Source organism: Amphimedon queenslandica, unplaced genomic scaffold (genome assembly GCF_000090795.2).
Source record: "Amphimedon queenslandica unplaced genomic scaffold, v1.1 AMPQUscaffold_13409, whole genome shotgun sequence".
NCBI classification, from domain to species: domain Eukaryota; kingdom Metazoa; phylum Porifera; class Demospongiae; order Haplosclerida; family Niphatidae; genus Amphimedon; species Amphimedon queenslandica.
Window position 1 is genome coordinate 50,174 of NW_003546355.1, and position 12,400 is coordinate 62,573.

General features: G+C 40.0%; 4 protein-coding genes across 4 annotated transcripts in view; 2 read left to right on the top strand and 2 right to left on the bottom strand.

Annotated features, from left to right (window-relative positions):
- Positions 1-6: 6 nt before the first annotated feature.
- LOC109581961 (uncharacterized) lies at positions 7-2,366 on the top strand. Its single transcript, XM_019996476.1, has 8 exons — positions 7-38; positions 126-190; positions 248-408; positions 592-892; positions 1,140-1,327; positions 1,472-1,589; positions 1,685-1,776; positions 1,894-2,366. The coding sequence occupies exons 1-8, from the start codon at positions 10-12 to the stop codon at positions 2,359-2,361; spliced, it is 1,422 nt and encodes a 473-aa protein (XP_019852035.1). The 5' UTR covers positions 7-9; the 3' UTR covers positions 2,362-2,366.
- A 153-nt stretch (positions 2,367-2,519) lies between these two features.
- On the bottom strand, positions 2,520-7,246 carry LOC105312766 (sulfhydryl oxidase 1-like). The gene is made up of 11 exons (XM_011405661.2): positions 6,932-7,246; positions 6,690-6,790; positions 6,473-6,527; positions 6,300-6,390; positions 6,073-6,139; positions 5,954-6,010; positions 5,803-5,897; positions 5,583-5,750; positions 5,412-5,535; positions 3,667-3,807; positions 2,520-3,621 (listed from the first exon to the last, which is right to left on the bottom strand). Exons 1-11 carry the CDS (start codon positions 7,236-7,238, stop codon positions 2,662-2,664), a joined length of 2,166 nt encoding a protein of 721 aa, XP_011403963.2. The 5' UTR covers positions 7,239-7,246; the 3' UTR covers positions 2,520-2,661.
- Positions 7,247-7,274: 28 nt separating this feature from the next.
- LOC100635945 (circadian locomoter output cycles protein kaput-like) lies at positions 7,275-11,130 on the bottom strand. The gene is made up of 3 exons (XM_003386608.3): positions 10,957-11,130; positions 9,491-10,199; positions 7,275-9,047 (listed from the first exon to the last, which is right to left on the bottom strand). The coding sequence occupies exons 2-3, from the start codon at positions 10,188-10,190 to the stop codon at positions 7,396-7,398; spliced, it is 2,352 nt and encodes a 783-aa protein (XP_003386656.1). The 5' UTR covers positions 10,191-10,199; positions 10,957-11,130; the 3' UTR covers positions 7,275-7,395.
- Positions 11,131-11,463: 333 nt separating this feature from the next.
- LOC100636074 (tyrosine-protein kinase ABL1-like) overlaps positions 11,464-12,400 on the top strand; it is a 7,250-nt gene continuing 6,313 nt past the window's right edge. The window contains exons 1-2 of the mRNA XM_011405662.2: positions 11,464-11,595; positions 11,791-11,989. Of these exons, the coding sequence (XP_011403964.1) occupies positions 11,797-11,989 (193 nt within the window). The 5' untranslated portion in view covers positions 11,464-11,595; positions 11,791-11,796. The remainder of the gene's footprint in view (positions 11,596-11,790; positions 11,990-12,400) is intronic.

Genomic DNA, 12,400 nt, shown 5'->3' on the forward strand with positions numbered 1-12,400 from the left:
CACTCCAGAATGCTCATCAACAGCCTCTCTCATGTGAGGTAAGCTGAATGCATAATATACTATTCCATTTATCATTCTTTTAATCATTAATGTCAATATGCACAATTGTATATACATATGTGCAGATCTGCTTTTTGGTTGAATGATGGCAGATGGAGGCAGTGGGAAGCATATGACTGTGTGAATTTAGGTACTCATGTGAATTGATACTTGCTTACTTATTCAGTACAATCCTAACTACTTTCAGATTCTGTCCACAATGATGGAGAACGTCATATTCCCTACATCTCTATCTTTCCAAACAGCACTATCAGCAAATTGTATGCCTGGGCAAAGACCCAGAAGTCAAATGGCATGATTCAAGAGCAGCTACGTTGTGGATGTCAAAGAATGTCTGATTTGTCACCAGTGAGGACTAATATATAGATCATTGTTATGCCAATAAGATAATAGACACTAATTTTGTTCAGCTATAAATACTGTACATATAGTTGGTATACTGCGGGTACTACTGGTATAACTAGGTACTAAAACTTATGAACAAATTTAATAATGACCATGCTTCTTTGATATTCTGTGCAATCATTTTAGAGGATTGATTCTGGTTGTGGTCGAGTAATGTCTGATGTATCCTCCATGTTCATTGTATATCTGCTGGAGCTCCTCACCTGGCATGATGACCCGTACTCACAACAGGTTGTTAAGGACTTGTATAATGCCTCAAAGCAAGCTGCTCAGTGGCACATGTCTGTCAGCACTGCTGAGGGCATTCCAATTCACATGGTGGACACATATGATGTACTCGGTTTGGCAAAATACCCCTATGACACATACAGTGGTGGTTTCCACTTACTAGCTATGAAGGCTGCAGAAACTTTGGCTTATGCAATGGGTATGTGTTAAAATTTTGATATTTGCTATTTAAGTACACTTGCTTTTGCCACATTCAACTTAAATTAGAAAACGTTATGAAGAAAAGATAAACAGCCTTATAACATTTTTTATTGTTGGTATAAGCACTTTTGTCTCAACTATAAATGAATTGTACCGTTCTGAGTACTATACTGTCAAATTTATTTACTAAAATTGTTAAAATATGAGGATACTAGCATATTATTACTCACATTTGTAATATGTAGATGATGTAGAGTTTGCTGAGACATGCCAGAAGGCCTTCATTACTGGACAACAGGCACTGGACAGACTCCTGTGGAATGAGACAGCAAGATACTACAATGCATACACCCTACAAACTGAGACTGATGTGATAGATGAAGCTGACACAGACCCACTGGGAGCCATTATGACTGATACTTTTTATTCTCAGGTTTGTGTTTTGCAGTGAACTAAATGTGTCCTCATATAATTAGATGCTCATGTACAAATCCTTTTTCCTGTTTGTTCTAGTCCTGTGTGTCGCATTTCTATTTTGTAGAACTTTTTATATAAAATTATTTTATGTGATAAATAGGTGTTGGCCTATTCCCTTGGACTAGGTACATTGGTTCAGAATGAGACACGTCTCAAGCTACACATGAAAGCAGAACTGGAAATAAATGATACACCATATGGGATGCTAGTGTTAACAGGTATAATCATGTAGTAAAAATTTTCTTGCTATTGGTAATACCTACTGTCTTCAGAGATGACGTTACTGCATACTTTTCATTGCTCCTCTCTGTAGGTCGACATTCTTACCCAGGTCCTTCTCAAGACAATGCTGTGTGGATGATGGGCAATCCTAACTGGGGCACCATTAACATGCACCTTGGAGAGGTACATTGCATAAATTAATACTTGTATTAAGCATGCTGCATAGTTTAATTCATATTTGTAACTGCATGGAGTAATAAACATACAGTAAATATTACTTTGTCTTTTCATCCCATTCAGAATGTCAACCAGGCTTTGCAAGTGGGAATAAAGGCAATGGAACATTATCGTTCTGTACTTCATGACCAATGGAATGTAGTTGGTATCATGGGTGGTCTGGGATATCATGCAGATGGTATGCCATGGGGGACCAGCCATTATGGCTACTTCATGTCCTCATGGCACATGGTGATGGCACTGTCTGGTCAGAAAGCTAACGTGTCAGAAAAATCGCTAACATTTGACCCAAAACTTGACCCTCTCACTGACCCTCAATTTGTATTACCTGTACTGCTACCTGGAGTCTGGGGCTATCTCCAAAACAGCCGATACCAGGTGGGCACTGACTCAAAGGTGTCTTATTCACTCGTCCTGCACTTTGGTTCCCTGGAGCTATCACATCTCTCAGTAGCTGATTGTGTTCATCCTGATAGTTCCATCAACGTTGTAACACAACAGGCCACAACATGGAGCTGCCCCTATACTTGAACAGTTGCTTAGGCTCTTAGTACAGGCTGATAAATGAGCTGTGCTGCATTTTTAGTATTTAGTGCTGCATTTTTAAAAGAATAATTTATAAAAATTTTATATTGGATTTGTAACAAAACTATCTGCTCTAAGGACTGATAATGGCAGTTTCCTGAATCTAGTGTTTTCATTTAGATGACAAAAAAGTGAGGGATATAGTGCAGCTGGAATAATAGGATGACACTACTCATTTAAAAAATTATTTTAATAATAAAGAGATTTACAGAACATGAAAATAATATTAATAATAATAAATAAAATCTACTGCGCTTTGAATCGTGTCCGTTTCAATTTAAAATTCAACATGTATGCTAACAGCACAGCTGCAACCAGTAGATACACTAACAGGGTCAGACTGGAAAGAGGCGTGGCCCCGTGTAGGTGTGACCCATAATGATCGCTAGCGTATGTTGGGTACTTCCTAGGCCATCCTGCCCTCACCAAGACGTGGTGAGGGGTGTGGTCAAATTTTCCGCGCCCATAGAAATGACACAGGTAGATAAAAACGGCCGTTTGGTTCCACTCGTAAATAACCTGAGAGGGAGAAGGGGGAGTTTCCACATCTGGACTCCGCCCTTTTGCTATCCCTTCTAAAACAGGAGGTGCGATGTTATCCCATGTGGGCAGAGCATCACTTTGTTTGAGTTTCTTGTAGCAATAAGGACATATTTCGTACGAGGGAAATAAGGACTTGGGGTGGGCGGGGTCGGTCACTACGTCATCACCTCGGAGACGCCAATTAACATCATTGTGTATAGCCCACGCCCACATAACAGCATCACCATCGTAACTAAGCGGAAATGATAGGAGGTCTGACTTGAATCTTGCATAGAAATGTTCCCGGCAATATTGACACGAGAAGAAGTTTGTAATGAAATAAGAGAATGAGTAGAGAACTTCTCTGCTACTAGCAACCGAGCCATCGAAACTAATAACATCATTAACTACAGCAGCTCCTCCTCCTTTATTGTTGTCACTATTGTTATTGTTTGTATTTTCTTTGTTGTTGTCATTATCGTTACTATTTTTAGGCTGTCTCTTTAAATTTTCTTGTATTCTATGGTGGACTACTCTTCCTTTCTCTCCTTCTCTCAAGTCTAAACTCACAACAGTTGCTGTGTGAAGGAGTGTCCATAGTCCACAGGGAAACCCCCTAAACTCACTTCTACTTCCACGACACGCCTTCCACTCCGGCTCGAGTGGGAGGGTATTATTGTGTAACTATGGAGACGGATTAAAGGCGGGGTTTGAATAAATTTGGTTTACTTTTTGTCGTATTAGTATTTGCCAGTCGGTCGAGGACATGAACCCAGTGCTATATTTGGCTGATAGTTTAGTGTATAGTGATTTTAGATCAGCTTTTATTGAGTCAAGATCACTTGATTCACCAGACAACAAATGCAATACCTGTAAAGACACTTATACCATGAAAAACAAATCAAAATTGGATTTTCAAAATCCAGCCAAGGGCCCTGTACAATAGTACAGAGACTTTGGTCAAGTTTTGTCAAAAATCAAAATAGAGATGTCTCTAATTTTATAGTGTTTTCTGATACATATACATGTTCTTATGTAGCGTAGAAAGTTTGAGCTGATTCCGATCAAATTTGGATTTTTTTACAAATTTTTTAATTTGCTCCAAAATTGAGCCAAAGTCCCTGTACTATATAGTACAGGGTCTCAAGCCAAATTTCACCAAAAATCACTAGGAGAGACTTCTCCATTTTAATAATATTTTCTGATACATATACATGTTCTTATGTTGTGTAGCAAGTTTGAACAAATTCCGATCAAATTTGGATTTTTTACGAATTTTTAAAGTTACTCAAAAATCAGGCCAAAGTCCCTGTACTATAGTACAGGGTCTCAAGCCAAATTTCACCAAAAATCACTAGGAGAGATTTCTCCATTTTAATAATATTTTCTGATACATATACATGTTGTTATGTTATGTAGCAAGTTTGAGCTAATTCCGATCAAATTTAGATTTTTTTACGAATTTTTAAAGTTACTCTAAAATCGGGCCAAAGTCCCTGTACTATAGTACAAGGGTAATGGGCCAAATTTCGCCAAAAATAAAAAGTAGAGAAGTCTTTAATTTTATAATATTTTCTGATACATATACATGTTCTTATGCTGTGTAGAAAATTTGAGCTGATTCCAATCAAATTTAGATTTTTTATGATTTTTAAAAGTTGCCTCACTACAGATGCACATGTTAATCAGAGCCAGTATAATCCATCACACACACACACACACACACAAACACACACACACACATGCACAAATACGCATGCAATTATAAAAGTGGTAATATATGCAATAGTTACTTCATTGATTAGCCCAATTTACATCAATTAATGTTGTGAATAGAGAACCAATCAATCAATGATGTGAATAGGGACTGCTCTTAACACATGCACTGTTAGTCGACTGGACAATCCAGTATTAAAAGGAACAATAATGGTAATAATACGCTGAATAATTGAAGTGCGAATAATTAACTCATATGTGGTAAATGAAGTAATTCAGTGAGTACAAAGTCCTCATTTTTATGGTGTTAAAATATCTATGGCCTCCAGCTGGTAAAGGAGTTATTAGCTTATTGGCCATTTGGATTTTAGAGCAACTTTAAAAATTCCTAAAAAATCCAATTTTGATTGGAATTAGCTCAAACTTTCTATGCAACATAAGTACATGTATATGCATCAGGAAAAATTATAAAAATGGAGGATTTTCAACTTTCCATTTTTGGCAAAATTCGGCCAACAACCATGTACTATAGTACAGTGTAGGAGGGAACTGAGCCCTTAAATAAACATTTTTTTTTAGGGACTTTGGCTCAACTTTGGAGAATTTATAAAAAATCCAACTTTGATCGAAATCAGCCCAAACTTTCTATGCAAAATAAGTACATGTATATGCATCAGAAAAAGCAATAAAAATTACTATTTTGTAGCCCTTTCTTCAAAACATTTGATGGTACATGTACTTGCAGTAGTCATATTAACCTTTTCCAGGTGATATATAAACTGATGCAGTGTATAAAAGTCTTCTCCACTTATGATCTTCTTCAAAGTAACCTCATATCTCAAGCAATAAGATATCGTGCTTAAAATGTCGGTCATTGTTACCCTAAATGGACACACGCATGAACGCATATTTAATTAGCAGCTGCCTACCTATTAACTGTTAGACTTGCTTCAATTGGCTTTTCATTTTTATCAATAGGAATATTCCTCTCTTTTAAACTCCCTCTCCTTCTATTCAAGACTTCCTCCGTAATTTTCTCCTCAAAGAACTCTCTCACGGAAGCCACGGCTTCATCTTGGCCTTCGTCTCCCTCTCTCCTATACCAGTCAAACAGGATAAACCGGTTTGACAGGTTTTATAGTAACTTACTTTGGTATAAAGGTATGGTGTTGCTGGTTAGGTAAATATGGTAGTATGACAAGTGATGGCAATTGAAGTATTGAGTACTGACTAGACAGAGCTGTCTGTACATAGAATTAATAATAAAATAAATAATACTATTATGGTATATAATCCTTACATTATCTGGTAGTACACGACGTATTTTAACATTCTCCAATAAAAAGTCCATGATAATCTAATGGGTTGAAAATTCATTGAATTACTGCAGCACAGTATTATGTTTATGTCTTGCTGTACCTCTGAACCAAGGAGTGATTTCTTTTCTTCAAAGACAAGAACATTGATGGGATCAGTGCTTGGTAGTCTGTTAACATTGTGTAAATGTCCTTGCATCTTTCATTGCTATTCTTCCCTCCCTCTTCCTCTCTCTCCCCCCCTCTCTCTCCCTCTCTCTCTCTCCCCTCTCCCTCCCTCCCCTCTCTCTCTCTCTCTCTCTCCCCTCTCTCTCTTTCTCTCTCTCTTACTTTGTTTCTAATGGCTTCAGACATTTAACAAGTGATTCAGACTCAACAAGTCTGATGATAGCCTCCAGTAGTGACTCTTCTGATCTTCTTCCTATTTTGGCATGAACATAATGTCACTCTAACTCTTTCATTTACAAAATCAATGTGCTAAACCCCCCCTCTCTTTCTCTTACCTAGAAATGTCTTGATACCCTCCGAGTGTGGGTTCTTGGTCATTGAACTGAATAGCTAGACACAATTGATTACGATCATGGACATACAAATCAGTCACAACAATTGATAGTAAATAATTACATGAAAAAGTCTGCAGTGACAATGTGTTACTATTCCATTCTCATTAGTTATTACCCTCCCCCTCTCTCTCCTCCTTCCCCCCTCTCTCTCTCTCACTTTTATCGTTGGAAAGGCCTGGATGTGATACAGACCACAGATCGCTCTATTGTCTGAATGAGTACAATCAATTTGACCCATCCTCACAACGCTAGACCATCCTAATCGTAATAAAATGGAGAGAGCAAGATAATTATAATACACACACATATACTGTATCTTCTGATACGGTTTGTTCTAAATAATGGCTCTAATAACATAAACAACAACAAACAATGTGAATCAATCGACATTCCTTTTACCTTTTATCCTGCTCGCCACTTTCTTCCAGGTAGGTGAAAAGTGGTGACAATGCCCGCACCAGCTTGAATAGAACTCGACCACCCAAGCAGTCTTACTCTCAGTTAGAGAGGAGTCAATATTGAAGCTAGACAAGCACCTGCTGTCGGTGAATCCCTCATACAGGGCACATTGGGGACTCCCTCCTACTTTTGGAGCTCCTTGAGAAGGAAGAGGTAGAAAGAGGAGGATTATAGTGAATAGAAAACAACTATCTCCTCCAGATAAAAGGATAGCCATGTTTACTAAGTGGGCAGGGCTAATGGTCATCAAAGCTAGACTTTTGTTATTTTTATAATTAAATCATTTCGACACATTAATCTGTCTGTAGTACTATTATATTACATTAAATACTAAATTTTAAGTGGGAAACACGACAATATAATAAATACATGTACATGTACATAAAGACAGGAATTAATTTAATTCAACTAGTCCCATTGTAAGAGCGATACAACTGCTGTAGATGATCAAGCAGGAGCCTTTGCTGCTGATCGGCTGGATTAGAGAGAGAGGAAGAGGGAGGAGTAGTAGAAGCAAAAGAGAACGAGGGAGGAGGAGCAGAAATAGGATCAGTCATTTCACATAAACTTGAGGGAAGGTAAGACGGTAAGTAGTTATCGTTTGGAGGGATGCTCTCTTGATTTGGTGGATATGCAGCTGACGTTTCGCGTGACGCATATAGTGAACTAGCAGACGATGTTTGATTTAGCATACCAGGGAACGGGATGTCCATTTGGGCAGGCGGCTGACCAGAAGTCATGTGATTATTGTACGACATATCCTTATTTGGATATCCTCCACTAGCCATGTGAGTTGATGGAGGGAGTGGGGGTGGCATCATCGGACTCATCTGATTGGTCATTTGAGTCATGTGACTCGTGCTAGTGCTCATGTGACCTGGGGGAGGAATACCACCCATCATTTGATTGGTCAGTTGGCCTGATGACATCATCCCACCCTCACTGGCAGCAGAATTAGGAGTGGTGGGTGTAGGCATTGATAGAGACGAGTTAAACGATTGTTGCTGTTGCTGTTGCAACGATAACTGAAAGTTGGGGGTTTTCCCCTGGCCGAGAGGAGGGGGTGGGGTTTGTACTGACGAGTTACGGATCATCATGGCCATACTCGGATGTATATCCATCCCGCTCAATGGGTCTGTGTTAGTCCCAATGTTCTGTTGCTGAGATCCGATGAAATTCATGACTTGGTTTGTGACTTGATAGAACTGATGTCTCTCTTGCTCTATAAGCTGCTGCTGAGCTAGCACCTTTTGCTGCATCTCGAACAATTCTTGGTTCTTCCTCTCCAACTCTCTCTTCACCTCATCCAAAAGAGACCTCTCTCTCTCTCCTCCTCCTCTTCTCTCCTCGTGTCTCTGCTGATTGGCTGGGCTGGTCAAAGGTTGGACAGGAGCGAGAGACACAGGAGGAAGGGGAGGGAGAGAAGGAGGTGGTTTAGGTGGTAGAGCAACAGGTGGCTGCTGCTGCTGCTGTCTTCTAACTGGTCTTGGTTCAGGAACTGGTTGAGCAGGAGTCACGGGGCCGGGTCTGTAAAACTCGTTTCCTTTAAGATCAGGCAAGTATCGACTATCATGACTAAACCGACTCTCTGGGAGTATCTCGTCACATCCAAGGACCTTACACTGTAGTAGAATATGATCTGGTTTGTGATTCCAAGGATTATACGAGAGGAATCCTTTAGATACCACCCACACCGACCTGAGGCTTTTAGATATGAGTCTATAAGGTTGAGAGACTCCGAGTCCTTTCTTTAAAAACTCGAGTATCGACTCCGAGACTTTTTCGAGATGAAATGGATCGACGTAGTCAAAGAAGAGAGACCCAACAAGCTCATTTGAAGTGTATCCAAGAATTAGACTAGCCTGCTTGCTCATGTCCAGTATCTTCCCTTCTCTACTGACTCGTATGTCAAAAGAGAACTCTATGGATCCATTACTAATGAATGGCTCATCAACTATCGAGAGGTTCTCGTCCAGTTTAGCTATGAGGAGCAGGCAGCAGACCGGAGTGTCAGGTGTCATTAGTCCAGTGTCGTCCCTTGAGCTACAGGAATCACCTAAAGTGTTGCAATAAATGAAAAAGAGAGAGAGTGAGGGGGGGGGAGTATCACCAAACATCTAGCTTTAAATTGTACTTTAATTGTAACACGAGCTGAACATTCAACAAGAATGAATGTCATCTTAGTCAGCATTAATTTACATGTAGACGCGTCATACATGTATATGTACATGGATGCTATTAGCACTGTCACACATTAACTCTTCAAATGGTAATACTTCATGCATGACCAGTTTATACAATTTAGAGAGAGTGAGAAAGAGAGGGGGAGAGAGAGGGAGAGGGAGAGAGGAAAGAGAGAGAGGGGGGGAGAGAGAGAGGGAGAGAGAGAGAGGGGGAGAGAGAGAGGGAGAGAGGAGAGAGAGAGAGAGAGAGGGGGGGGGAGGGGGAGAGAGAGAGAGAAGAGGAAAGAAAAGGTATGCTCATACTTTTCTTACTTACCCATTGGGCTCCTGGTATTATCAGCTGGAACTTCCTTCCATTGTCTCAAATATGACAAGCAAGAGAATGATCTGCTAGATCCCGACATTGAGTTGTCGTTTGAGAATATCTTAAATCGACACCGGAGACTCTTTGGAGGGTAACATATAATGGGCGAGTCCTTTCTATTCCAGGCCACTCCCTCCTCACCCGATACCCGATAGAGATCCTTAATGATGAAATGATCGTCTGTATGGAGACAATCGTAAATGGTTTGACCCACAACTCTACATGGTAGGTAACCAGTCAGAGAAGTGATGAGGTCAGTACTGTATAGGATCCGCCCTGTTTCTGATAAAACCATTAAAAAGGCGCCAAGTGAGTCGAGAATAAACGAGGCAGCATCGCCAAATTGGAGGTACTCTGGTCGATACGTTTGATGGAGCTGTTCGTTAGCTTTTGAAGTTGGGCCCTGGCTTTGGTCCAAGTCATAGTATAGTTTAAATAAACTAACAGCTTCGTGTAGTGTCGTGACTTTGTCCATTTTACGAGAGGAAACGGTCTCGGTTACCATGGAGAGGAGAATGACCAGCTCGTCAAAATACTGGTTCATCATAAGGCGACGTTTGTGCTCACTCTCCTTCCGAACTTTGCCTCTTTTTCTCGCTCCTCCAATCAATGGTTCGTCATCTTCGCCAACACTCACTGGGCTGGAAGCCATGATCTACCTCTGGAGAGAGAGAGAAAGAGAGAGAGAGAGGGAGAGAGAGAAAGAGAGAGAGGGAGAGAGAGAGAGAGAGAGGGAGAGAGAGAGAGAGAGAGAGAGAGGGAGAGAGGGAGAGAGAGAGAGGGAGAGAGAGAGAGAGAGAGGGAGAGAAAAAGAGAGAGGGAAAGAGGAGAAAGAAACGAAAACTCTCAAGTGCTGCTGTTTAATGCAGAGCTATGCAGCTACTAAACACATTGATTGAAACATCTATAATAAGGAAGGATGGAATCACTGCAAAAAGACTGTCCTATTTACAAACATGCTGTATTCATGCCAGCTGCCATGAAAATATAACAGATATAGGCGTGTATACAAAAGAAATCTACTATGGCAGCTGGAACATGAAGCAAAGGAGTACTCGACAAGGCAATATGAAAGTATTTTAGAGCGGAAAAGTATTTATAGTGAAATTCCAATCATCACTGCAGCTGCACTTTATTGTGAAACTTTCTTGCCTATTGTGTAAGAAAAGATGTCTAACAAGTGCATTTTATCTTTATTCTCTAACTTTGTTACATAACAATTCATAATTATCTCAAAATGGCTTTATCTCTACAAGAAGTTCTACGCTTGCGTGTTGTACAAACATAAATGCGAAGTGAGAAGGTGACAGGCAAAGATACAGAAGGCATATTTCACATAATAAAGGAACGTGGGAGTGTGAGCGCCTCTCTCTATCACCATGCATGATCTCATCCCTTGCTTCGCTGCACTCACTTACGGTTATAATATTAAAGAACTCTTCGAACAATGGAGGGATAGCACAAGGTCCTAGTTTTTTTAACGCAGGGAAAGCTCCGGGATCTTTTTATAGGCTGTAAAGTCGTGGGACGACTGGCTGGGAACTTTTTGCCACTATTTGTACATGATCACAGTCCCGTGTTGTTACACAATAAAAATATCCAAGGTGTGGCTAATTATAAAAATGCAAACAATGCAGCGCTATGCTATAGTAGTATTGGCATTCAGGGATTGCCAGTGTAAAATGTCTGCCCTTTCTCAGGCTCTCTTAGTCGATATAAAACTAAGGATTTTTATAAATTTTCAAGGTAGCTTAACTTGGCAGCCTGGAAAGCAGGCAGGAGTTTATGCAAAGCAAGAAAAATTAGAGAAAATGGATTTTAGTGTGAAAGAAAGGCGGGGCTGGTGCGTGGGTGTACAATCATGTGACAACAATGGCCACTTGTGGTGGGTTGGGTCTTGTGGTCACGTGATCAGTTGCTTTTTCTGCATAAAGTTCGTGCATAGAGAATCCGGTCGGCTTGAAGCATAATCATAGAAGTTCCCTTGCTGTTTTGCTCGTGTCTTGTTGTTCCTATCTCCTTGTTCTCACTCTTGTACCGGTATTATGCTAGTCTAGGTGAGTCGTCAACCCTTGTAGCCTTGCTATGAGACAATCTGGACGTGCTATCGCTATTTATCGTATTTTAATGATGTACAAATTATTATTATTTTGTGCGATTATCATGACACTAAAAAGTGCAATAAAATCACACTATTAGGTTACAAATGGTCCTCCAATCTCATACTTTCTCTCTCTTTTTTTCTCCATCAGTTATAAATGGGTAACAAGTCCAGTAGTGCTTCCTCCAGTGGAAGTGGCATCTCTGAGCGAAGACACACAAAGAAAAAGGTCCCGTCCACGTCTCCTGCAACCTCGACCAGGTCCCCACGTCCTCCTATCCCCCTCCCCCCTAACTCGTACAATGACTTGGAGTACAGGACAGAACCCATGGAGCCTGACCCGCCCCAAGGTAAGACCATGAGACCCTGCTCGGAAAAGATTGAGAAGAAACCTTACGATTATTTTGAAAATGTGTATACATGTATTTTTTAAAATTAAAGCAAAAGAAGAAAGTGTATGTGCATTTACAGTATAAAAGCTAATCGTGTAGTAAATAAATAATATTTGTTAAAATTTATTTACATGTACAAAAATTGGTGAAGTCGTTATTCTTGATATTGTTATTGTTATATTGACTTGGAGAGGAAGCTATTGGTTGGAGTACATGCAACATTGTGTAATGCCGATTTAGTATATTCACATTCATGTGCGTGTATTTGTACATGGACTATTATTATTATTGTATACAGTACTTGGTACATCTGTATGTACATGTACATGTATTGTTACAATCATTGGATAGTGACCTGTATAATATTAT

What these genes read in the sequence shown, in the direction of transcription:
- LOC109581961 (XM_019996476.1), top strand. Translation starts at nt 10, where the DNA reads ATGCTCATCAACAGCCTCTCTCATGTGAG. An exon ending in ATATGACTGTGTGAATTTAG is followed by an intron (nt 191 to 247) that starts GTACTCATGTGA and finishes AACTACTTTCAG; the next exon opens with ATTCTGTCCACAATGATGGA. An exon ending in AACTTTGGCTTATGCAATGG is followed by an intron (nt 893 to 1,139) that starts GTATGTGTTAAA and finishes TGTAATATGTAG; the next exon opens with ATGATGTAGAGTTTGCTGAG.
- LOC105312766 (XM_011405661.2), bottom strand. Translation starts at nt 7,238, where the DNA reads ATGACCATTAGCCCTGCCCACTTAGTAAACATGGCTATCCTTTTATCT. An exon ending in CACCATACCTTTATACCAAA is followed by an intron (nt 5,751 to 5,802) that starts GTAAGTTACTAT and finishes TGACTGGTATAG; the next exon opens with GAGAGAGGGAGACGAAGGCC. An exon ending in TTATATATCACCTGGAAAAG is followed by an intron (nt 3,808 to 5,411) that starts GTTAATATGACT and finishes GTGTCTTTACAG; the next exon opens with GTATTGCATTTGTTGTCTGG.
- LOC100635945 (XM_003386608.3), bottom strand. Translation starts at nt 10,190, where the DNA reads ATGGCTTCCAGCCCAGTGAGTGTTGGCGAAGATGACGAACCATTGATT. An exon ending in TAATACCAGGAGCCCAATGG is followed by an intron (nt 9,048 to 9,490) that starts GTAAGTAAGAAA and finishes GCAACACTTTAG; the next exon opens with GTGATTCCTGTAGCTCAAGG.